Source organism: Staurois parvus, unplaced genomic scaffold, assembly GCF_062004578.1.
Source record: "Staurois parvus isolate SC_StPar_1 unplaced genomic scaffold, SC_StPar_1.0 ptg000362l, whole genome shotgun sequence".
NCBI lineage: Eukaryota > Metazoa > Chordata > Amphibia > Anura > Ranidae > Staurois > Staurois parvus.
This window is the reverse complement of record NW_028318158.1, coordinates 11,970,965-11,995,973: the sequence shown is the minus strand read 5'-3', so window position 1 is coordinate 11,995,973 and position 25,009 is coordinate 11,970,965. Positions and strand designations below refer to the sequence as shown.

The following is a 25,009-nucleotide window of genomic DNA, read 5'->3' as shown; positions in this document are numbered from 1 at the left end:
TCAGCTCCCCCTGTTCCCCCAACAGAGCACCATCTCTACATTAGAGATGAGAAGGATATAAAGTGACTAAGATGCAGAGTTACAGAAAGGGTAGTTCTCTCAAGACAGCCTCTGCAGAACCTTTTCCTCCACCCACCCAATAAGTACCCGTTCCCTTATTTGGAGGAAGATTTCCTCCAATCATAAAATAGGACCTCAGTTACATGTTACAGTGGAAGGAAATGAGCTAAATCACAAGGTGAGTGTGGTAAGGCTATAGCCATTATAATAGCCTGGTATTCATTGTTTTATTAAATAAGCCTGATAAATTCTTTTTTTGGCTGCCTTTTTCATTTTTTTAACCATTATTAATGGATTTCTTCATCTGATTCGAGCTACTGAGCAAAAGAAAAAAAAAAATGGCACCTATCATGGCTCTCGGAATGCAATTGCGGTGATGTTACCAACGTGCGCTGCCATATAATGGAATGTGTCAGCACCTAAACTCCTGGCTTGTTCTGGCTCAGTCATGCAAGGCCTCTCATCCTGACACAAGCCACGCTTCTGTTTTTTCACTAATTCCATTTGTATTGTCACTTCTCTCAGACAGATATGGGCGGCTATTGAATTTTCACCTCATCTCCATCTCATTAAATCTCCAAGCTCTGATAAAATGTCACACGCAAATCGGCTGCTGAACACGCCAAGCATTGCTGACGGAAACTCACAGAGGGCAGGAGTTGAGTCAAGGCAGTGTCACATTAATAAAGTTGGAAGTTGCTTTAATATTCTAAGCGTACACATGTCACAATCAATATAGTTAACAGTGTTATACAGCATGTCATGGGAGTCTTATTAAAGATACATGAAACAATCAATCCACCCAAAACTCATATTTAGTTTTTTTGGTAAATGTAAATGAGTTAAAGAAGAACTGCAGGCAAACAGCTAAATGCACAACTGAAATACATATGAACTGATTTACCTACCCAAAACCATAAAGCTGAAGTTTATTCTGAATTTTTTGCCCTCTTGTCAACATGCTAATGAAATGTTGATGTAACACCCTCCTAGATAGGTACTAGACTAGGTACATTTAGTTCTTTAACTCTCCTGTAATCAGTTGAGTAGCTTGTGACTGCTCCGGTCTGCTCTAAGTTTCACTGGCTGTGGGATTGGCTGCTTCTCCCTGCTTTCTGGATGGTTCTGGAATGTAGTGTGCTGGGAGAATCAAATCTCCAGTCTGAATGTTTATGTGGCCCCAGCTAATCCCTGGAGGGAGAGTGCCCAGATGGTAGCTGGGAGTGAGAATAAATAGTATGAGACTTGGAGTAGAGGGGTTCTTGTACAGAGGGATTTACTCTTCTGGGCAATCCAGCTATGCTCTTTCATTTGCTCACTGAGGTCCCAGCTCTGCTAGCGGAGGGGGGGGGGGGGGGGCATTCTTTTGAACTCTGCTGGAGTTGATGGAGGAATTTATTTTTGGGGATCTGGTCACGGGAGAAATGTCTAGCTGATATTAGAAGTAGGCATCCAACTATTCAAAGATATTAATAAACAAAAAGAGTGCACAAACCTCTAACCATCATAATCACAATGAAAGCAAACAATAAAGTGATACAAATAATATCAGCATCAATAAACAAAACCAACAATATAGTGAAAAAAATAAAAGCATATTCAGTATAAACCAGACAATTATATATTATAAATGAATGTCCACTCCCAAAGGGATAAACAGGGCTCTACTAGGGGGCCAGTATATAAACAGTCTTCTGTGAAAATTAAAGTCCACTCCCAAAAGAATATTTCAGGGCTCAGTGTAGCATCTCGAGTAAAAATGAAATGCCACACGTTTTATTCTCAACCACCTCGTACATAGATATATGAAACCTCCATGCCCACCAGGTCCTCCTCTGAATATCTGGAAAGCTCACTTTTCCACATTAAGATTCAGAGGAAAATACAAAGGACCATAGATTAATGTCACTAAAAACACAAATTTATTTCATGCAAATATACTCACATGCATCTCAGGGTAACAAAAGCTCAAAAACACCATGCTGCGGTACAACAGCAGATGTGATGGAGTCATAGGCCATTAACCCCTCCTTATGTGTTTCCTCTATGCAATGGACATCCTCAGTGGAAATAAAGAAGCAATAGGTTGTATCCTTGGCTAAAAAAGTAAGTTACCCCTCCCTCCTTCCCCATCACCGCAATAAACCAATTCAAAAAGTTAACCTTGCTTCGGAGGAAATTTAACTCACTACTGCTTGGCCTGCCTGGGATAATTAATTATTATACAGGATTCACATAGAGCCAATAGTTTGCACAGTGTTTTATGATATAAGGGAGACAGTACAGTTACAAAACAATTTAATAAAAGAAGGTTAGGAGGGCCCTGCTCGTGAGAGCTTACAATCTAATAATAATAATGCTTATTTGTCCTGCTGTTTTTTCCTCCATTCCAGTTCAGCCAAGCTAAAGATGGAGTCTGGCATTAGAATATAATATTAATGTAGTGCTCACCCCCAAAAGGGCCGGCTGATTTGCCCCAGGTTCTTTCCATAAACTGGTGTAGCAACAGCCAGACACACATCAACAGTCCTTCTTCTTGCACAATGAGTAGTCTAGGGGTTTGTCTTTTTCAGATTTATTGCTGAAGAAACTTGGATAGGAAGCAGGGGGGAGCTGTGTTAAACTCCAACAGCACTACACTATACTTTATCGAAACTTCTTAGTACAGTCCCTCTAGTACCAGCCAAGGGAATGAGCAGCACTGAGCCACCATAAGCCACCATGTCCCAATCCAAGCAAGCACTGGCATTGATGCGCAAGGGATAGTAGCAGCAAATAATCACTAGGATCCTACACTCAAGTCTGTACTAACAATGTGCCTGGATACTTGGATGCCTCCTTCCAATATCAGACCGACATTTTCTCCTGTGTACTCTCCAAACCAGATCCTCAGTTAAAGTTGAAATTCCTATACTAAAATCTAGTAATACACTGTCTCACCCTGCTCTGCACATGGTCAATCACTCTCTAATTTTAGGCACGGTGCCAAATCTGAAGAGGTCAAATTTCTGACAGGCTAAATATTTACTGCTATTTAGGACTTCAGCAAAATGGCAGCCTCCAGCAAGAAGAGACAAGAACAATACTGGAGGCAATGCACAACACACTAAGTTTAGTAGCATAATTATTAATGTGGAATGTATGTTTCTTGCTAAATAACATTATTATTTATTTGTTATGGGTAAAGTTCCACTTTAAATCCCTTGATCAGCTCCAGCTATTCTCAGAGCAGTAGACCCCCCCCCCAGTTCTAGCTTAGCTCAATGAGCTCCTGTAAAAACTTCAGCTGCACTGCCCAGAACAGCAGCAGCCATTCAGGCTGGGAACTTCTCTTCCTGGACAAGAACAGGGTTGCCTCAGGCCGCAGGCTATTTATGCATTCCTCAGCCATCTACTGGGTACCCTTCCCCAGGGATTGGCTGAGATAACATAAATTTCCTGACTGTTGATCTGATCTGCCTTTCCCAACCCACTACATTCTAGAATGCCCCAGAAGGCGGGGGGGGGGGACAGTCCAACCTGCAGTCAGTGAAGCCTAAAACAGCTCAAGGTATTACTAAACTGCTTCACTGATTACAGAGGAGCCAAAAAGAACTAAATTTACCTAACCTTTGTAGCAACCTATCTAGAGGGGGTTCTACATCAACTTCCATATTCAACTCAATTTTGTAGACTGCCATTATCAATGTGGACCAGATAAATCTTCTGTTGGTGCATGCAACAAACTGTAATGGGGGAAAGCAACAGAAGCTTGTTTTATGGCCAAGCCCATCCCCACCATCAGGGGTTCTGTGAAAGATCAGGTACATGAAGGGTCTGTACCTCTTGTATAGTCTTATACCACCTACCAGCGACACTGTTTTCCTACTTTATCATCACTAAAACTGGACACCGTTGTCTGCTTTGTTCACAAGCTTTCTGGACTTACCTGCTAATCTCAGCTTGCTGTAATTGATCACTGACCTTCCCCTCATTCCCAGTACAGGCCCTCTCACCTGTTCCAGCTTTGTCCTAAATATCCACTATGCCCATGTGACATGTTTCCTTTATTTCTGCAGTCCAAACTCAACACTTTAGGCCAACAGCCCTTGCTTCCCCCTGACAAGAATCCTTGCTATCTGTCACATTTAGGACATTTAGGAATCCATAGTTGTCAAATGATCATTGACTGAAACACATTCCTCTTCCTAATGATGATATAATGTATGCTAACAAATGTTACTATAACTGGCTTTTTAGCTGTATTTTATCTGCGTCAATACCATTTTCTTTCGTAGCAAGATTAGCGTACCAGTTCAGGATTGCCCCAAGGAAACGTATTGATTAATGTGCACCAAAAATAAGAAGCCATTTGAATTGATTTACTTTTTTCATAAAGTCAACAGCATGATTTATGTATTTTCTATACTTGTAAAATTCCCACGTACCTCTTGGTAAATAGCAATCTGTTTAATGAGCTTTCATGAGACAGGGAATGAATATTTAATAATTCATTTTTTACGAGAGCTTTGAATAACTTTATATTACGTCTGCATATTTACAGGCTTCAGACTATGATTACTCTTGTTAAACTGCAATTTTCTCTGCAAAGTAGAACAGTAGTTACAGTTACTATGTTGTACCGTACCTGAAAGCCTTTCTATTCTCAAGATAGATACTGCAAGAAATTCTGAAAAAGATTTAGTTTTCCACTCTACGCTACAAATACCAGCATGGTGCCCAGTACCAAATAATAGTTGGCTATACAACCTCAATTCCAAAAAAAAGTTGGGACGCTATGCAAAATCTTCATAAAAACAGAATGGAATGATTTGCAAATCTCATAAATCCATATTTTATTTGCAATAAATGTTAAATGTTTAAACAAAGAAAATGTCCCAACTTTTTTGTGGCAGCAAAACAAAAAAGTTGGGACAGGGCAACAAAAAGCTGGTAAATTAAGTGGAAGTAACAATGAAGCACTGGAAGAACATTTTGCAGCTAATTAGGTAAATTGGCAACAGATCAGTAACATTATTGGGTATTAAAAGAGCATCTTAGAGAGTCAGAGTGTCTCAGAAATAAAGATAGGAAGAGGTTCACCAATCTGTGAAAATTGCCAAACAATCTCAGAATAATGTTCCTCAACAAAAATTGCAACTGCTTATATATCATCATCTACAGTAAATAATATCATCAAAAGATTCAGAGAATCTGGAAAAAATCTCTGTGCAAAATGGACAAGGCCAAAACACAAGTTCACATCCACAAATGCAAGGCAAAGCTGAAGCAGTGTATGAACATGATCCAGAAACGCATAATTTTTTCACTTTGATTTTCGGGATGTCTTTGAATTCAATCCTCTGTAGGTTGATCTTTTTCATTTCCATCAAACGATGGGCCATCCTTATGTTCCTAACACATTACCCAGTCCATATCAGTATACAGCAGATATCCAGCATGATATTTTTCCCCACTGACATCTGTTGTGTTTTCAAAGTGTTCTTTTAATTTTTTTGAGCAGTGTATATTTACAAATATTAAAGTAGACGGCAATTTGTGAAAACACAGTGTATCATAAGCCTTTTTTTTCCTTTCATAAAATCCTATTTTGACCTTTTGAGAATCTCAATTCTTTTGATCTCCTCCAGCCTTGTTGAGCCCCTTACTGTCTGCATGCACTTGCTCCCACGTCAGCTGCCCGTCAGTGACAATGTGCGATGTATTTTGGCAGAGCTGCTTGTAGTCTCCACTAAGAACTCATGAGACAGGGTGGTAATGGAGGTGTGCAATTGGCAGACAATTAGTGACTCATTACAGGAAATTCCTGAAGAAAGAGCTTAGTGGCAGGATCACTGGGTATAATGTTATGAACAATGCGGGTTTAAACAATTTAAAGCTTTTGAGTTTTTATTTTTTGTTTGGGCCCACTTTAAATCACCTCTAAGCCATATTGTTTTCCAAACAGTCCCTTTTTTTTCTAAGCTTTCATTAGGAATAAGATCTCTCATCTAATTTTATAATATAGTTACTGATCTCTAAACCCTCGCTAAATTTCCTATGTCCTTCATGCTATACAGTGCCCAAAAACTGAACCACATATTTTAGATGTTGTCCTAAAACATGCTCCCACAGGAGCAATACTATATTATCATCAAGTGGGTTTTATTGCACTTTGTACAGACCTTAAAATGTAATTTGGTTTTGCAGGAGCTGCTAGGCAGTGTGCTTCAATCTAATAATCACATTTCAAACACCCCAAAGTTTATTTGTGAAATGAAAATGCAAAGCAGGAAACACTAAAGACCCAACAAATAAAATCCAAGGTACCTATAGGTTGTGTAATCCACCCACTAAGGGGCTTCAATATACAAAAACAATAGGTGGGGGAACCACTGGTATTTTTAAATTACAAAATCTCAAAAAAAGCAAAAAATCTGGCTTAGTCTACAAAAACTGCACCTGCTAAATAATTCAAAAGAGAACACATAAAGGTAAAAAAAAGTAGGAAACATTGTAGATAGAACAATCCATTTAGTTTACTTTAAAGCCAAACGCCAGATTGAGGACTAAATTAGGGGCTGGGTTAAAATATATATACAGACATAAGATTTTATTTTAGTTTTTGATAGAGTAGGAAAGAAATACAATATTTTATTCTGTGTTCTACTGGGGAGATTTTCTTTCACTGAAGCGAGGGCAACTCCAACCTAGACTGTTGTCACTAGAAACATTTGTTCCCATTGGATTATAAACCTCACCTCTTGTTCTGAGGGTTAGGTTGATGGTTTCAGTTTAGGATAAAGGTTAGGTTGATGATTGGGGCTAAGGATGAGGGTTAGGTTGAAGACCTGGGGTTTAGGATGAGGGTTAGGTTGATGATTAGGGTTAAAGATGAGAGTTAGCTTGATGGTCGAAGTTTAGGAGGAGGGTTAGGTTTATGGTTGGGGTTTAGGATGAGGGTTAGGTTGATGGCTGGGACTAAGGAAGAGGGTTAGGTTGATGACTGGGGTTTAGGAGGAGAGTTAGGTTGATGGACGGGGTTAAGAATGAGGGTTAGGTTAATGGTTGGGGTTTAGGATGAGAGTTAGGTTGCAGGATGGGGTTAAAGATGAGGGTTAGTTTGATGGTCGGGGTTTAGGAGGAGGGTAAGGTTGATGGTTGGGGTTTAGGATGAGTGTTTAGGTTTAAGAGAAAGATTGAAGTTTAGGGCTGTTGGCTTGATTGCTGGGAACTAGAATGAGGTAAGGTTGATGGCTGGGATTAAGGATGGGGGTTAGAATAATGGTGGATGGGGGTTAGAATAATGGTTGGGGTTTACAACTAGAGTTATACTTAGGAACAGTGGTTAGATTACTGGGATCAGGAAAGAAGTAGGCCAGACTCTGACCATGACAGCTGTGATCCATGTTTGCCTTGCAGAGTGAGTCACCTATTCAGATTACCGGTTTCCTCTAATAATTAATTAAGGGTGCAAGTAGGTGTCTGGAGTTGTCTACACTGTACTGTATACTAGCAGACAGCTATAATGATCACAGGTTCTCTTTAGGTGTCACTCCGCTTTAACAGATTACGGTGTAGTTCCTTCCCATTAAGAAATAAAGGAAATCTGTAGTCACAGCATACTCTTTTGTTTTATAACATCAGCATTGTAATAGCAAAACAAACAATAATTATTATTGACAATCCAATATAAACTTGTTCTTTCATGTGATTGCTGCTTGTCCCCTGTCTATCTTTTTCCACAACTTCCTGGATTTTATGCATACTTTGCAGCTTCTCCTCTGCTTTTTGCTTTAGATTTCAAAGGACTACATACCAGGGGCGGACTGGCAACTCATGGGGCCCCCGGGCAATAGGGGATCATGGGGCCCCTGTGTCCTTGCCCAAACTCAAAAAAGCCTATGAAAAAGGTACCAGGGGCATCTCATGGGGCCCCCTACTGACCCCAGGCCCTCGGGCAGTGCTTGAGTTTCCAAATGGTCAGTCCGCCTCTGCTACATACCCCATGGTATCTTGCTGCCTGACAGCAGTGATCCCTGTACTCACTCCGCCTCCTGAAATTCTGCGATACAGCAACATCTACTCACAGGGCATAGTGAATATGTGTTACAGAATTCAGGGAAGTTAATATGTTGGATCTTCAAAAAGTACGTTTTCAAACTTCAAGATCATTCATACAAATAGGAATAAGCTAGAAATAATTGAAATACAATGCTGTAATTAGATATAAGGCTGGATGGATAAGATTTCACTAGTTTCTTACCAAAATTCTCTCCTCCCCAGATGTCCATGGCCGTGTCATATTTCCCCAAATGATTAAACCAGGATTTGTCGATTACGAATAGACCTCCAGCTATGACAGGAGTCCTGTGATTATAGGGGCAAGAAGTTGCATCAGTCATTCAAGCTGAAAAGAACAGTGAACTGGATAAAAACCTGAGACATTCCAAATAACACTCCAAATAACACCCCACACTGCCCAGTTCCATTGTTTTTGTTTCTTTTAAACCTGGGGTTTGTCTGATGGCTATTTTGGCATGTAATTGCTTTTGCTGTTGGTTTTTTTAAAACTTAACTCCAGGCAAACACAATTTGAATATACTGCTAAAATAAACAACTGAAATACATCTATAGGAGTTGGGGGTTTCTGTCAAAGGATTTACTATTTTGTCCAGTAGATAAAGAGCTTTACACAACTCTGCCACACAGCACAGTCAGGTAGTTGACCTCACTTTTCTCAATTTCCATTTCCGAAATATAGCTTAATTAACCCTCCGCCCCCAGCCTGTGATTGGACAGTGAAGGTGCAGCAGAAGATGATTTCAGCTCTCACCTCTCTCTTTAGGTCATCACTATGCAAGAGAGTGTGATTGGCTTCTTGCCTCTGACTACTGCTGCAAAAGGGGCTTGCAGAAGGCAGAAATGAAGATAAATATGGGTACTTCCATTGACTGCATTTAAAATACATTTAATAATTTCTTAATGAATAAAGAACTACAGTAAATGATGTGTACAGTAGCTCTACCCCCTTAGGAGTTGTAAAGAGATTTCGGGTCCCCCTATAGTCCTGCACAGCTAGGCAACGCGCATTTCCACATAGGCTTGCATCCAGAGTCAGAAATCAGTCCTTGCGCTTTGGTTTTGCTTTGGCATTTTATTTAGGGGATTTGAACTGAAATAAGATTTGGGGTGTACAGGATGCCCAAGGGAACTGATGAACTGAAGACAAAAAGACAAATTCCTGGAACTATTTACAAGCATTCACTGCAACACAGTTTTTGTTGGAGAGCTAGCCAGTGTCTCCTTAATGTACCACCCCAGACCCTAGGTGAACTTTTCTTCTTTCACCCAGCAATCTGGAGGTATCCCTAAACAGGGGATCTGGTGTCTGTTTTATTAAGAAGCGTAAAGTCCCAAGTAGGTAGCAAATCTGGTTTCCCACCAGAATGCTCCTGTCCCTCTCCACCCAGGGGGTGCATTGGTACTCATTCAGATCCTCTCCTGTACTGCTGATGGGTTGGTGGCTGCTACCAGGCCTTTGAGCTGGGCTACTCCTTCCAGGTGGTCCAAACTATGGTGGCCAGTAAAGTCCTGAGCTCTCTTCCTTTCCAGCTCCACTGCCTGTACGTGAGCCCCTCTCTCCATCTGGGCCCCCTCCCAGGCTTCTGCATTCAGACTCACATCTTTCTCACTGTCTTCCACTCCTGCAGCTGAGCAGGCTCAGAGACTCTTAAAGGTTGTTCCAGACCCTTTCCAAGCCTCCTGTTGGGGATTGGCCAGGATCCTTCAAGAGTTCAGGCCAGTCACTCCTCAGACCCACCCACTGCTTCTAGACCTTTCTCTAAAGATCTACAGCAGGGGAAAATTCCAGAGGGCTGGTCTGCAGAGCCTCTCAGCTCCTGGACCAAATTTGACCTCCTGGCTATTGTACCCAGGCTTCTACTCAGCCCTTCTCTCTAACAATTAGATTCTAGCTCCCCCTACCTAACTAGGGGGGCACTACAGATGTTTTTCTCTATATTCACCTGGAATTCAACTTTAGGGATTCAGTATCACACAAAACTAAAATCTCAATTGCTGATTATGTGTCTTTTATACCATTTATATCAAATATATGACTCACTTTATATGCTCTGTGGGATCTGATCGTTTAGCTTTTTGCTCCATGGAGAGTTGTTCCCATTTAAAGTGCAAACTCCAGTCAAATCCTGAAAAAAGAAACAGCAGATTATTATTCTAATGATTTTTTCCAGGAATGGCAAGCATTACACAAACTGTATACTGGTCTCATACCAGCTCTACAATATACTGCTGATTCCTCAAGATTCCATAGCATATGTTACTTAGAGGGTGTAAAATATCCCCTTTCAGCTTAATTGCCCTAAATATTGTGAATGCATTGTCTCATTGTGCTGACAGAATACATTTAGAGAAGCTTCACAAATATTACTAGTCAATCGTGATAATGGCTTCCTCTTTGAGTGAAGCAGAAGGGGATGAAGTTAGGTTCCTGATCATGAAAGTTGGTCTCAAATTGAACTCTAGAGCGTCATATGAACATGAAAAGACCCATTATGTCACTTCACTGATGCTCTATTAAATTTGCCTCTGGGTTCACTTTAAATCTCCTTCCTTGCACCTTTTTGGCTTTAGTGTGCATTAAATAGAGCTCTTCTCTTCAAATCATAAAGTATATTTTCTCTCTTTCTCCCTTTCTTCTTTCTCTTCTTTCATTCTCTAATTCTTCTTTACTCTTGATTTCTTTGATATGCAAAACCAACAACAATGTACATAGAAAATATGTATTATATATGTATCATCAAACATGTGTTTTATTCCAAATACATCCAGTAAAATACATGCTGCTTAATAACACATCTTGTATGCCATTTCCAATTGGATACATATTTTTATATAAACATTGTTGTTCGGTGTTTTCCACTGCTATAGTCTACAAGTCCCAAGATTTTTGTTTTTTGAGGAATGGTAAAATCTTTTATATTTGACAACCTTGATTTCTCCTTTTCTATTTGTCACTGTCCTCATTTCTTTGCTCTTTTTCCCTTTATCTCTCTTTTCAGTTTTCTTTCTCTCAAGATCAACCTTTTTCAACCAGGGTGCCCAGGCACCCTGGGGTGCCCTTAGGTTTCATCAGGGGTGCCTTGGAAAAATGTCTAAACATTTCCCAAAACTTGTATACAAGCCAGTGGGTGGGAAGAGTCTGTCTTTTAGTTAAACAAAGCCACAGGTTTTCATTGTGCACCATTACAACCTTCTAGCCGCTGGTGTCCTAACATCCAATGACATCATCAGTTGACAAGGAGGATGTCAGTTGCCTGCAGAGCATCCTTGTTTGACCCTCCCTTGTCCCCCTCCGTCAGTGCTGATGTCACATCAGCTCAGTGATGGAGAAAAACTGAGGGAGAAGAGAAACACTGGGATACTAGTCAGTAGCAGTGTGCAAAAGTGTATTTGCTTTGGATGAATAAATCACCTGTAACGCTGGGGGTCCTACATGTGTGGATGTTGCTGCATTATATAAAACTATTAGAATAGTTTTTTACATTTTAGAATGGGGTGCCTCAAGACTGTCCATAATTTTAGAGGGTGCCTTGGAATTGTCCATAATTTTAAAGGGTACCTTGCCTAAAAGAAGGTTGAGGTACACTGATCTAGATCATTTCCTTCATGCATGTGTTCTGGCCCATAGTCACTGCGGGACACACATCTGTTTTAGTGCATGCCCCAAGGCCTGCACTACAGAGAAGTTGATGGAAGGTCTTCAGTCACTTTTCTGGGTCTTGCAAACCTGACCTAGAATCCTGTCCTCCGTCACCAAACCAGTTTGCTTTGGGATCTGCTTTATATTCTGCTTGACCTTGGCCTGCCTTCTGTCTATGATCTTGCTGATGTTGCTGCTTTATTGAGTACCTGGAACCAATCTCAGTACATACTTCATCCACACTCATGCTTGTTGTCCTTTTCCTGACCTGCCTGCCTGTTGCTGACCCAGGCTTGCACTTCGACGATCCTGGTTGCTACCATCAGCTTGCCTTCCAGCTGTTGATCCTGGTCCAAACCAAGATTCTTATGTACTGTACAAATGCCACATTCTATTCTTTTAGCCACAACCAATGCCTGCAACCACAAGCTCCAGGTCATTGAAACGAGACATAACTTTTCCCTCAAGTCACTCACTTGACACTGGTGTCACTCCCCACCACCAAATGCAGGGTCATATGGGCTGGATGTGTGAATGGTCTCCATTAGGTATGGAAGTCTTACCTTGTGTACCCCTTTCTCCAGCTGTTGTCTTTTTCACTTTTTGTGTCTCATCCACCCCATGCCCACTGTCTGTCTTCGTCACCTACCCAACATTCTCTCCAGTATTCCCTTTTGGCACTCTCTCCTCCTTTCCTTTCCTTGTTTTCTCCCCCATCATTCGTTTTCTTGCTCTCCAGTCTTTTACCGTCTCCTCTTTCATCAATTCCTTTTTCCCTCTCTCTCTGCTCCCAAGTCAGCTAAAAATTGTGTCCATCTTATCTCTCATCTCTTTGCTCTCTGTTCATTATATACACCATTTGTTGGGAGCAGGTGCGTTTTGCCCTAAGCTTCCAGAGTTCATTGAAGCATTTGATTAAAAACAAAATCTTTCTCAAATCAGTAAAACTTATTAGCTTGAAGGAGAGTCCCACTTATGACATAAAATGTAGTCTGTGAGTTAGGTAATATTGATTCGATTTACGCTGACTTAATTTTAAAGGTTGTAGACTTGAGGACTGTTATTTTGACCATGACTTCACTAGTTAGTGAATTTCTGAACTGGAACAAGCTTTTGAAATGTTCACACCTTCTAAACCTCAGCGGCTGCATACTTGTTCCAATTCAGTATCTGATTACGTGGTGAAGCCGATGTCAAGATTACAGCTGCGGAGCTTGTATGATTAGGTCAGTAAAAGCACCTATCATATGGAACAGAAACACTAAGTTCCTAATTGGTAAGTGTTCTTGGTATATATAGGGTGTCCCAAAAAATGTATACAGAGTTTGAATAATTATAAAGTCAGTGTTTATTACCAAACAGTTCACTTTCAAATTTTAAATTAAAATACATAAATTTACTTTTTTATATACTTAGCGCCTGTTTGTTCTCATACTGATGACCATTCTGGTCTAGACATAGCTGATAACACAAAGCATACAATCACAAACATCAAAAAACATCTAGTTTGTTATTTGGGTGCATTCTCTTTCAATGGCTACTCTTATGTCACCAATGGTTTCTTGTTTTGTAGCATACACTTTATCCTTTAGAAATCCCCATAAGAAACTGTCCAGTGGCGTGAGGTCTGTTAAGCGCGGAGGGTAGTCCACTGAACCTCTTCGCCCAATCCATCTGTTTGGCAGATTCTCATCAAGATAGGCGCCTTCATGTTAATAAAAGTCTTCATCTCCAAAATCTTCTTGGATACGTGGCATGACAGATTTCAGTGGCAAGTTCAACTAAATGACACCAATTACAGTACCATAAAAAAAGAATGGTCCCTTTAATCCATGTGCTGACAAGCTGCACCACACCGTCACTCCTGGTCAAACATATATATCTTTGTTGTGCCTCCTATAAAATCTCAATCTCCATTCAGCAATTCCCAGTGCATAAATTAAGCCATTAATGAAAATAAAGATGATAACATACAAAAGCGTGAAATTAAATGTGTTATGAATAAACAACTATAACATAAAAAATAAGTTAAAAAGTCTCTAGTGTTATTTCCCTTTAAGCATGTTCAATCCTTCTCCAATATGTGCATACAAAACATTGTATCAATCTTTAATGCAAGTCTCTTCTATTCCATAAATCCAAATCACACAAATTCCACCTTTAAGTGTTTTCAAGAATCAGTCTCATAATGTATATTGACTTCCACCACCATTTCACCAATACTCTCACCTTCACTTCTTGACCTGTCAATGTTCAGGTCAAATATCACTTTCCCCTTTAAGGGGTCACTCCCAGGCTCTATTTCCATAAACCCCCTCTCCACTTTCCCTCATATGGTGCCATTTCCAACCATCAAAACGTTTCTAGTGTATGCTGAAAGGATCTAGATAACCTCCATTTTGTTAATATACGCCATTTTATCTTTTTGCAGATATATTAGAAGTTTAATGAAACTGTTTTAGTTGTTCAAGGATGTATCAACAGAAGCTAACATGATCCTGACAATGTTTTTGTCTGGTTGTTTCTCAGAAAGTTAGCCAAAACAATTTGTACCAAGAAATGTATATGTTATGTTTCATGTAGTTAGCTCATGATGGAAATTTACAAGTTACAGTTTTGAAACTCACTCCCCCCTCCCTTATTATTATCTGTAGTCTATATAATCTTATTAATGTCTAATAAACTTTGAACATCTCTGAACATAAGCTGCCGTTATTTCCGTGTTCAAGGGGTGTTCCCAGAATTCTGCTGATAAACCAGGAATCTCTCCACAGACCGGGGGTCTCTGAGGGGAAAAGAAAATCATTCCTTTCAGCTGGGGGCTCAGCCCGGGATGGCCACCCACCTCACTTGGTAAGTAAACCTTTTGTCTTTTTATGACTAAAAGCTCTTTCTTGCCCTGTGTTGAGCGAAGGTCTTGAATCATTCTGTATTGTCTATATAGACCCGTGATAACCTGTAGCTGCTTTTGGTAAGCAGACTTAACTCTTTGGTAGAGTTACAAAATAGTGCACTATAAAAAAAAAAGGTGTTTTTGGTAAACACAGATTGTTTTCTGGTAGAACACACTGTTTTTTGGTAAAACAGTGAAGAGATAACTTTTGGGAAGTTATCAAAAGGTTAATAAGTCTGTGGAGCAGATTCTGGTTTATCTGTCTTTTGCTTTTTCTTTCTGTTGCGTAGAAGTATAAGATAATTTGTTGTGTAGAACAAAATAAGATTTTAAGGTAAAATTGTCTTATCCACTGTCTAAATATGGGTCAAGGAGGTAGTTACCCACCAGGTCCCCCAGAAAAGGGAGAAAATTGTAAGGATTATGTTAGAGTTTGTGGAACGGACTATTATTTAATAAATCCCTGGGTGGATTGTATGGCAGGCTGGACAGAAGCTATGGGGAGTACAGACCCATTCCCAAGAAAGGGGGCAAATGATCCTTTTCATACAGACATGGTTAAGGGATTATGTTTGGGGGACAAACAAGCCTTTCCTTGGTATGAGGGGGACCCACAATGGGACCAAGTTTATATGAAGAAAGGGGGAGAAAACTGGTTAAAATGGTCACCGTATTGGGTTGATAATAGCAAGGGAAAGTTCAATTTGATTTTCTCTTTAAAACAAAAGAGGAAGTTGAAATTGGATACATTAAAAATATGCCAGGAAAAGCATCAATCTGAAAAGACATGCAGACCCAAGATTGGACTGAAAACAGTTCAGACACCAATCCCACCCCCTCCGTATAATATATATCCTTCATTAAGTGGTTTTAAAAATGCTGCTGATGATGATTTTTTGATCAGTTTGGGGATGACTACTCCCCAGCCTAATGCCCCTCCAGCCCCTGCCCCTCCAGTCCCTGCCCCTGTCCCTGTGCCACTTCCCGTTCCGGATCTACAACCAATACAGCCAGGCCCCTCCACTAGACCCAAACAGATTATTAGTATAAAATGACCAGACAAAGAGGGTAGCCAGGTTCAAGGCATCCTTACGGAAAATAATGACAACGAAGGAGAGTTGGAATACGAAGAACAGGGACAGGTAAATATAATAACATTACAGAAAAAGGATGGTCAATGGAGAAGAAGTGACACCAGTCATAGAAAGGGCAGAGATGTGGAGGAATTTAGAATGCAGCTTAGATCCATGGATAAGAAACAAGAGGGAAAAAGAGAAGATGAGGGGGCCATAGGAGGAAAGGAGTTGGCTATATTGACACTACCTTTTCTCACAGCAGGAGAACTAATTCTAAAAAAACCCATAGAATTAGAAGATATTAATAAGATTGTTAAACATTGTCCCAAGCCTACAGTATCTCCTGGAGGTACACTTGCTTATTTAAAAAAGGCATGTTTGGGAAGAAATTACACGCAGGAAGATATGAGATTGATCATTGATGGTATTCTGGGAAATAATCCAGCTTGGGATTGGATAAATGTAAAAAGCACTAGTCACATAGAACCAAGTAATACACAGGCTACTGCCTATAAACTAAATACCACAGAAGGGAGAGAAACTATGTGGGAGGAGCTTGACGCAGAATTAAAAAGGGTTTTCAAGAATAAGGCTTCCCTCCCTATTGCTACAGCATGTAAACAGAAGGTAGGAGAAACTGTATTAGAATTTTGGAAAAGGTTCAAGGATGTCTGGACACAAGAAGCAGGACTGGCTCTAACTGGAGAGTTAAGTCCATTGATGATTCAGACATTCATAACAGGTCTTAAGCCAGAAGTAGGATTAGCCGTGAAGCAGCAGGTCTCTGACTGGGCAACTAAAACTGTTGTTGAGTTTCAGACCTCTCTTCACGAGAAGGAGGCAGCGGGATGTTTAGATATTGTAAGAAAAGAGAAGGTTAATAGTAGTAATTTCCAGGATGGCTCTTACAGGTTTGTACAAGATTTGAGGGCCATAAATAATTTGGTGGTTCCATTAGCCCCAATAGTGCCTGATGTGCCATCACTCCTCACCTCCATTCCGTCCGATGCAGAATATTTTACAGTGATTGATTTAACAAATGCATTTTTTTCGGTTCCTGTGGACCACCAGACGAGGGCGCTATTTGCATTTACGTTTCGTAACCGCCAGATGAGCTGCTGTAGAATGCCCTAGGGCTATGTAGATTTGCCTGCAGTCTACTCGCTTGCCCTCCAGACCACACTGAGGTCCTGGACCCCTCCCAATGGTTCGGTCCTCATTATATATGTGGATGACTTATTGATTGGTAGTCCAAGTCAGGCGGCCAGTCAGGAGGATAGTTGGTCTCTGTTAGAATGGTTGTCAGGGAATGGTCACAAAGCATCTAAAAAGAAATTGCAATGGTGCCAAAAACAGGTTGAGTACCTTGGTTTTATTCTAAGTCATGGTGAGAGGAATGTCAGTCACAAAAGAGCTGCGGCTCTCGTGGGTCTGCCCCGCCCACAAACAAAAAAGGACATGCTAACTTTTCTTGGTATGATTGGTTACTGCCGCCAATGGATACCTGATTGTTCATTCTATGATCACACTCTGAGGTCTGCCACACTTTCAGAATCACCTGACATTCTCACATGGTCAAATGAAATGGTTGATGCCTTTGTGTACCTGAAGAATGCTATGGTAACGGCCCCTGGTCTTGGACTACCTGATTATAAGAAAATGTTTCATCTGTATGCTAGGGAAAATTGTACAACCATGGCGGGGGTCCTGGCTCAGGAACATGGAGGCAAGCTCCGCCCTGTAGCTTTTTTTTCCAAAGTAGTGCCAACTCAGGTTCAGGGCATGCCTGCTTGTCTGAGAGCTGTTGCATCGTGCGCGATTCTGGTGGAGATGGCTATTTCTTTCACATTGGGACATGAAACTACCCTACACACCACACATCAAGTGTCCTTACTACTGAAAAACATACACACTCAACACATGTCAGCACAAAGGTTGAGCGGATATGAAGTGATTCTTCTATCTGATCCCAACTTGATTACTAAATATTCTTCAGCAAATTCAGGTCCTGCTCCAATTTTGAATGCCCTACTGGGGCTAAAGGGGGAACAGGATGAAGTGGCACCAGAACACAATTGTATAACCCACATACAGCAAGACACTTCCCCTAGGTCCGACATGTCAGCTGTGGCTCTTGATGGGGCCCCAGATGTGTTTGTAGATGACTCATGCTCTAGGCCAAATGATAATACTTACCATGCAGGATATAGCATTGTGCAACTTCCTGACAAAATACTCGAGGCAAAGCCAATCCCATATCAGTCAGCCCAAGCAGCCGAACTGATTGCCCTTACAAGAGCATGTCAATTATTTGCAGGACAGGATGTCAACATTTACACAGACTCCAAGTACCCCCATGGTGCTGTACATGATTTTTGGGTCATTTGGGAGAGAAGAGGATTCATTGCTGCTGATGGCAAAACCATATCTCACTCTTCCTTGATATCTGATCTACTCAAAGCCATACAGTTACCAAAAACATTAGCCATTCTTCATTGCAGGGCACATACAAATCGCGGAGATCATATTGCCAAAGGAAATGCATTAGCAGATAAGGTAGCAAAGGAAGCTGCATTACAACAGGTGGCCAGTGAGCAGATGCCTTTGCTCACTTCAGGCGTCACAACTACCCCACATGACCAGATGTATGCAGATTTACAAAAATTTGCTACAAAAATCGATCTAGCAGACTGGAATGGTTCTGGAGCACAACTAGATCCAGCTTCTGGTCTAGTGTGCTTAGAGGGGAAACCATGCATTCCCATGTCAAGTGCCCCATTGTTTATTGCACAGTACCACGGTCTAGGACAGCAATGGGCAAACTACGGCCCGCGGGCCGTATACGGCCCGACGGACCTTTTAATCCGGGCCCGCGGAGCGTGATACTGTCAGGATGGCTGTCAGGATGTGTGTAGGCGGGGCAGCGTGACGAACGTGAGGGGAGCTAGGCTCCTCTCACAGTCCGCCCTGAAGACCGGTGTAGCGTGAAAATCTGTCTCCTATGAGGATCTGTCCCCCTCCACGTATCTGCGCATGTGCCGGAGATCGCCGATCGGCTGCTAATGCCTGAAACTGGCACATGCGCAGATACGTTGAGGGGGACAGATCCTCATAGGAGACAGATTTTCATGCTACACCGGAACGGCGCGGGAATACGGCGAGAGGAACGCGCAGAGCAAAGGTAAGTGAATTGACACAGGGGGGACTTGGGGACTTAATATGGGGGATGAATTACTATAGGGGGGATGAATTACTATAGGGGGGATGAATTACTATGGGGGATGAATTACTATAGGGGGGATGAATTACTATAGGGGGGATGAATTACTATGGGGGATGAATTACTATAGGGGGGATGAATTACTATAGGGGGGATGAATTACTATATGGGGGATTAATTACTATATGGGGGATGAATTACTATGGGGAATAAATTACTATATGGGGGATGAATTACTATGGGGGATGAATTACTATATGGGGGATGAATTACTATGGGGGATGAATTACTATATGGGGGATGAATTACTATGGGGGATGAATTACTATAGGGGGGATGAATTACTATATGGGGGATGAATTACTATGGGGGATGAATTACTATAGGGGGGATGAATTACTATAGGGGGGATGAATTACTATGGGGGATGAATTACTATAGGGGGAATGAATTACTATAGGGGGGATGAATTACTATAGGGGGGATGAATTACTATGGGGGATTAATTACTATATGGGGGATGAATTACTATGGGGAATAAATTACTATATGGGGGATGAATTACTATGGGGGATGAATTACTATATGGGGGATGAATTACTATATGGGGGATGAATTACTATGGGGGATGAATTACTATATGGGGGATGAATTACTATAGGGGGGATGAATTACTATATGGGGGATGAATTACTATATGGGGGATGAATTACCATGGGGGATGAATTACTATATGGGGGATGAATTACTATGGGGGATGAATTACTATGGGGGATGAATTACTATGGGGGATGAATTACTATGCTTACTATGGGGGAATATTACTATACTTACTATGGATGACACATACACATTATTCATCTACTCTTGGTCCGGCACCCGGGTCCAATATATGAACCCATTGCGGCCCTCAAGTCAAAAAGTTTGCCCACCCCTGGTCTAGGACATAGAGGATGGAAAACGACATGTGAAACATTATTGCAGGATTTTTACATTACAGGTTTATCTAGGTTGGTGAAAGAATATGTTTCTAGGTGCATTACATGTATAAGGAACAATCCACAGAACCCAAAGAAATGAAAACACCAGCATCTAGTGTACCCAACTACACCTTTCACCCATTTACAAATAGATTTTACCCACATGCCAAAAACAGGACAGAGGCAAGAGTTTTTGTTGGTAATGGTGGATATGTTCAGCAGATGGGTGGAAGCATTTGTCACTAATAAAGAAGATGCACAAACTGTAGTCAGAATTCTTACACAGGAGATAATACCCAGATGGGGATGTCCGCTGCAGATAAATTCTGATAACGGACCAGCTTTTATGGCCAAGGTATTCCAAGATCTGGTAAAAGTACTTAGATTGGAAATTTCATATTCCCTATCATCTTCAAAGTTCGGGTATAGTAGAAAGGATGAACAGGACAATTAAGGATAAGTTGAGGAAGGCCACTGGAGGAACCTATACCCACTGGAAGAATATGTTACCTGCAATTCTAGCAGAGGTAAGAATGACACCTAATAAGACTACAGGGTTATCTCCTTTTGAAATATTAATGGGAAGACCGTTCCCCACTCCTTGGGCTAGACAGCCACTTATGTTAGAAAGAGGGGACCTTGACCTGGTACAACAAGAATATGTGAGAAAATTGATTCAGACTTTAGATCAGATTGAAAGAAATGTTGCTCGCACCTCTCCTTTATCTTTTCAGGAACCAACACACCCTTTCCAAGTGGGAGATGTCGTAGTGGTATGCCAACTCGCTAAAGACAAGAAGCAAGGCTACCCCTTTGGACCACCTACTACGGTGATAGCGGTTACCAGAACGGCTGTTCTGGTGGAGAATTCCCAGTCCTGGATCCATGCTAGTCGAGTGAAGAAGGTGAACCAAACACCTGAGAAATACGAAATGGAAAAAGGAGGTGAAGGACAAGTAGAAAATCCTTGAAGAGCAGGTGAAGTCGGTGAGAAAGACCCTGAAGATGACATTCCTTACTGCCCCTCATGGTGCTTTGAAGCTCTGGGTCCTATTGGGCACACTGACTGTGCTCTTTTTCCTGCCAGTATGGATCCTAACTAACTGTATTTATCACCCTGAGGACTTGGGCCTAATAAAAGGTATCTGTGGTCAAGGACTAGTTTTAAATGAGACCCAGATAACCAAAAGTGAAAGAAAGTCAAAAAGAAGTTTTGAAGAGAACAATCCTTTTTCAGGAAAAATGTTGATGATGCAGTTTAAATATGCTTATGCTCAAAAGTCAGGTTATGATAAATGTTGGATATGTAGTAAGTTACATCCTAGCACATATGAAATTCCTCTTCTGGCCGCTCCAGTCAAAATATTTTTGTTAATAAAAGGGAATGTAAGTATTGGTTTGACCAATATTACTTCTAATGCCACCATATCTTTTCCAACTCTGGGAGTCACTCAACTCCCCGATTGGTGTTTTAGACTGGGGAATACTTCCCACAAGGGAAAGGGAATGTGCTCTCAGTCCATATTAAACATATCTGATCCTGGAAGGAGGGATGGAACTTCTTCTGTGAAACTCTGGCAAAGTAAATGGTAAAACCCTGAATGAAAGTTTAGAAGGGATACAAGATAATGTGGGGAAAACTATGTTTGGAAAACTTCTTTTTTATTTCACACTTGTTGTCACCCCTGAATTTCGCTCTGCAATACAAAAATTGCCGATCTCCTTGGGAAACAATACCTATATCTGTTGTGGTAAGATCTGTTACCCTTGGATACCGAGTAATGTCCAGGGCTGGTGCTATGTAGCCCAATTAGTGCCAATTATGGCAGCTATAGACCAAAAGGAACATCAGGTAAAAGCCAGTACATACCCATACACCAACTAACTCTGAGACAGAGAAGGGAAACCAAACAAGAAAAGGTAGATCTATTCTCTACAGGCGATAAGGTTTGGTCATGGTTCCCTACCTACATGGGATGGGGAATAACACTCATGAACAAAATAAATAATTACACAAACATTATTGATGATATACTGGAGAGGAACTCTAAGGACATAGGGTTGCTAAATACCGAGACCAGAGCTATTAGAAAACAGCTGGAGATGCAAGAATTAGCTATTGAAAGTATGAGTGCTGCTCTGACAGGTCTGTGTGAGATGACAGAGGATTATGAATGTTGTACTTGGATATATAATACCACAATGACTGTTCCAGATTATTATGAAATAATAAAGCAACACAGGGAACAGGTAGATGGTTTAATGGAAGAAGCTAAAGCTATAGGAAAAGATGGATGGACTCCTTTTGATTGGTTAGGATCAGGATTTGGTTCCATCTTTTCATGGATGAAAGGTATCGCTGTAAGCATAGTCATGATATTGTTTTTTGTTTTATCTTTATATCTATGTTTTAAATGCTTATTATATTGCATTGCTAGAGCTATTAAGCCGCAAAATACAAATGAAGGTTATCTAGCTATGTACAAAAAGATGAATGAAGTAAAGAATTGAGATCATGTTCATGATCTCAGAGGGGATTGAAAGGATCTAGATAACCTCCATTTTGTTAATATACACCATTTTAGCTTTTTGCAGATATATTAGAAGTTTAATGAAACTGTTCAAGGATGTATCAACAGAAGCTAACATGATCCTGACAATGTTTTTGTCTGGTTGTTTCTCAGAAAGTTAGCCAAAACAATTTGTACCAAGAAATGTATATGTATGTATATGTTATGTTTCATGTAGTTAGCTCATGATGGAAATTTACAAGTTACAGTTTTGAAACTCACTCCCCCCTCCCTTATTATTATCTGTAGTCTATATAATCTTATTAATGTCTAATAAACTTTGAACATCTCTGAACATAAGCTGCCGTTATTTCCGTGTTCAAGGGGTGTTCCCAGAATTCTGCTGATAAACCAGGAATCTCTCCACAGACCGGGGGTCTCTGAGGGGAAAAGAAAATCATTCCTTTCATATGCTCCTTTAGGAACTTGGGTGTCCTGCTCTGTGAACCAATGCCATACTGTTAAATTTACATGATGTTCCTCCATAATGTGCAGATTGTGAGGTGAACAGTGCAAGTGCAATTGTGGTGGTTAATTGAATCGATCGCTAAGTATAAAAAAAGTACATTTATATATTGTATAGTAAGTTTTAAAATGAACTGTATGGTAATAAAATGAACTGTATGGTAATAAATACTGACTTTATAATCATTCAAAGTGTGTATACATTTTTGGGACACCCTGTCGATTGTTGACATCAGCTTCTGAAAATGTTAGTAGTATTCTATCATGCTGATCCAATGGCTTTAATACTTACTTAATAGCTGGCCCAGGACAGGTATGCAGAATAATGCTAGGTTTAAGCTTGTGTCTATGTCCAGATTCAGATTGATTTTCAGAGGCAATTGATAGGTGGAGAAGGGGCAATGTGTTGGGGCATTTGTGGTGCATTCCCATTCACTCGAATAGATTGCATTCAGCAAGCTTGACGCTGAATATGTGGACTTTACAGTCCCTTATTAAAATGTACATAGCCCATATTTTTTTCATAGACTTAGATGGAGTAAGGAAGCGAATCTGAACAGTGTTGCATTCCCCTACTTAAAAAAGTATCCTTCTGTAATCCTAAATTTAAATCCCAAAATAAAAATAGAGAAAAAAATGGTTTTGGCTGTAGATGCACTTTAACTGCTTAAGGAACCGCCCATAGCCTTTTTACTGTAGCCTGAGGGCCCCTGTGTGCTGAATCATGTACATTTACATGATCCAGCATTTCCATGTTGAGAGAGCGCATGCGCCCCCTCCACCTATTCTGTGCATTCATTGGTACAGCATAAGCCCATCACAGGTCCCAGCTAATGATTTATGGCCAGGACCTGCTGATCAGCTTAGTGAATCACAGTATAGAGCCCTGTGTTTACTAACAACACAAGGGTCTGTGCAGAGCAGCAATGTAGCACTGTGGCTGTGTTTTCTCCCTGCACTGCAGGGAGAAAAAACATCCACATTGATTAATAAAAGCAGCACACATTGTGCACATTACATTGTTAGGCACACAGTTAACCCTTTAATTGACCTAGATGGTAACCCCTTCCCAGCCAGCATTGTTAGTATAGTGACAATGTACAGTATTAAAACTGACCACTGTGTTAGTGTCACTATTGATGTCAGTGTCAGTTAGTGTCCCTCCCAGCCAGCGCTAGCTAGCGCCCAATTAACTGCCATACTATCACAGTTTGTATATGCTATAACTTTTGCACAAACCAATTAATGTACATTTATTGGGATTTTCTTTTTTTTACCAAAGACATGTAGCAGAATACACCTTACTCTAAGTTTATGAAGAAATTAGATTTTAAAATTTTTCTTTGGATATGTTTTATAACAGAAAGAAAAAAATATTGTTTTTTTTTCAAAATTTTTAGTCTTTTTGCATTTATATAATAAAACAAAAAACCCCAGTTGTGATCAAAAACCATCAAAAAAAGCTCTATTGGGTGAAAAAAAAGACAAATTTCATTTGGATACAGTATTGCATGACAGAGCAATTGCCAGTTAATGTAGTGCAGTGCCAAATAGCAAAAAATGCTCTGGTCATGAAGGGGGTAAAACCTTCTTGAGCTTAAGTGGTTAATAAATACCATGCTTAAGCTTCTTTTATTATAATTTGACAAATAACAAAATTGTGAAAAAAATGTGTTATACTACACAAACCAATGTTTAAGAGTCAGTGCTTTTGCATGGATCTAAAATACTGAATATTTTATTCCCCAAGGCATTTGTATATGGTTGTGTAGTAAGTCTTTTTTTTTTTTTTTTATAAATCAGTAAGCTATTTCTTATATTACAATTTGAATATGCTGGTTTTAGATCAAAGAGAATTTTAAAACGTCCCGTAAAATGAAATCAATTACCATATTACAGAGGGAATTTTCAGTTTTTCATAGATACGTGCTTTAGAACTAATGAAACAATTTTAATGGTTTTAAGGAGCCCAGTCAATTAAACAGAAAAGGTATTAAATTAATTATACTATGAAGTTAGAGAATGAATTACTATGTAAGGA

At 40.3% G+C, this 25,009-nt stretch overlaps 1 protein-coding gene across 1 annotated transcript in view; it reads right to left on the bottom strand.

The window, feature by feature from the left end:
- GALNT14 (polypeptide N-acetylgalactosaminyltransferase 14) overlaps nucleotides 1–25,009 on the bottom strand; it is a 600,541-nt gene that overhangs the window by 93,194 nt on the left and 482,338 nt on the right. Inside the window, exons 8-9 of the mRNA XM_089685116.1 lie at nucleotides 10,166–10,250; nucleotides 8,306–8,409 (exon numbers count right to left, since the gene is read on the bottom strand). Of these exons, the coding sequence (XP_089541242.1) occupies nucleotides 8,306–8,409; nucleotides 10,166–10,250 (189 nt within the window). The remainder of the gene's footprint in view (nucleotides 1–8,305; nucleotides 8,410–10,165; nucleotides 10,251–25,009) is intronic.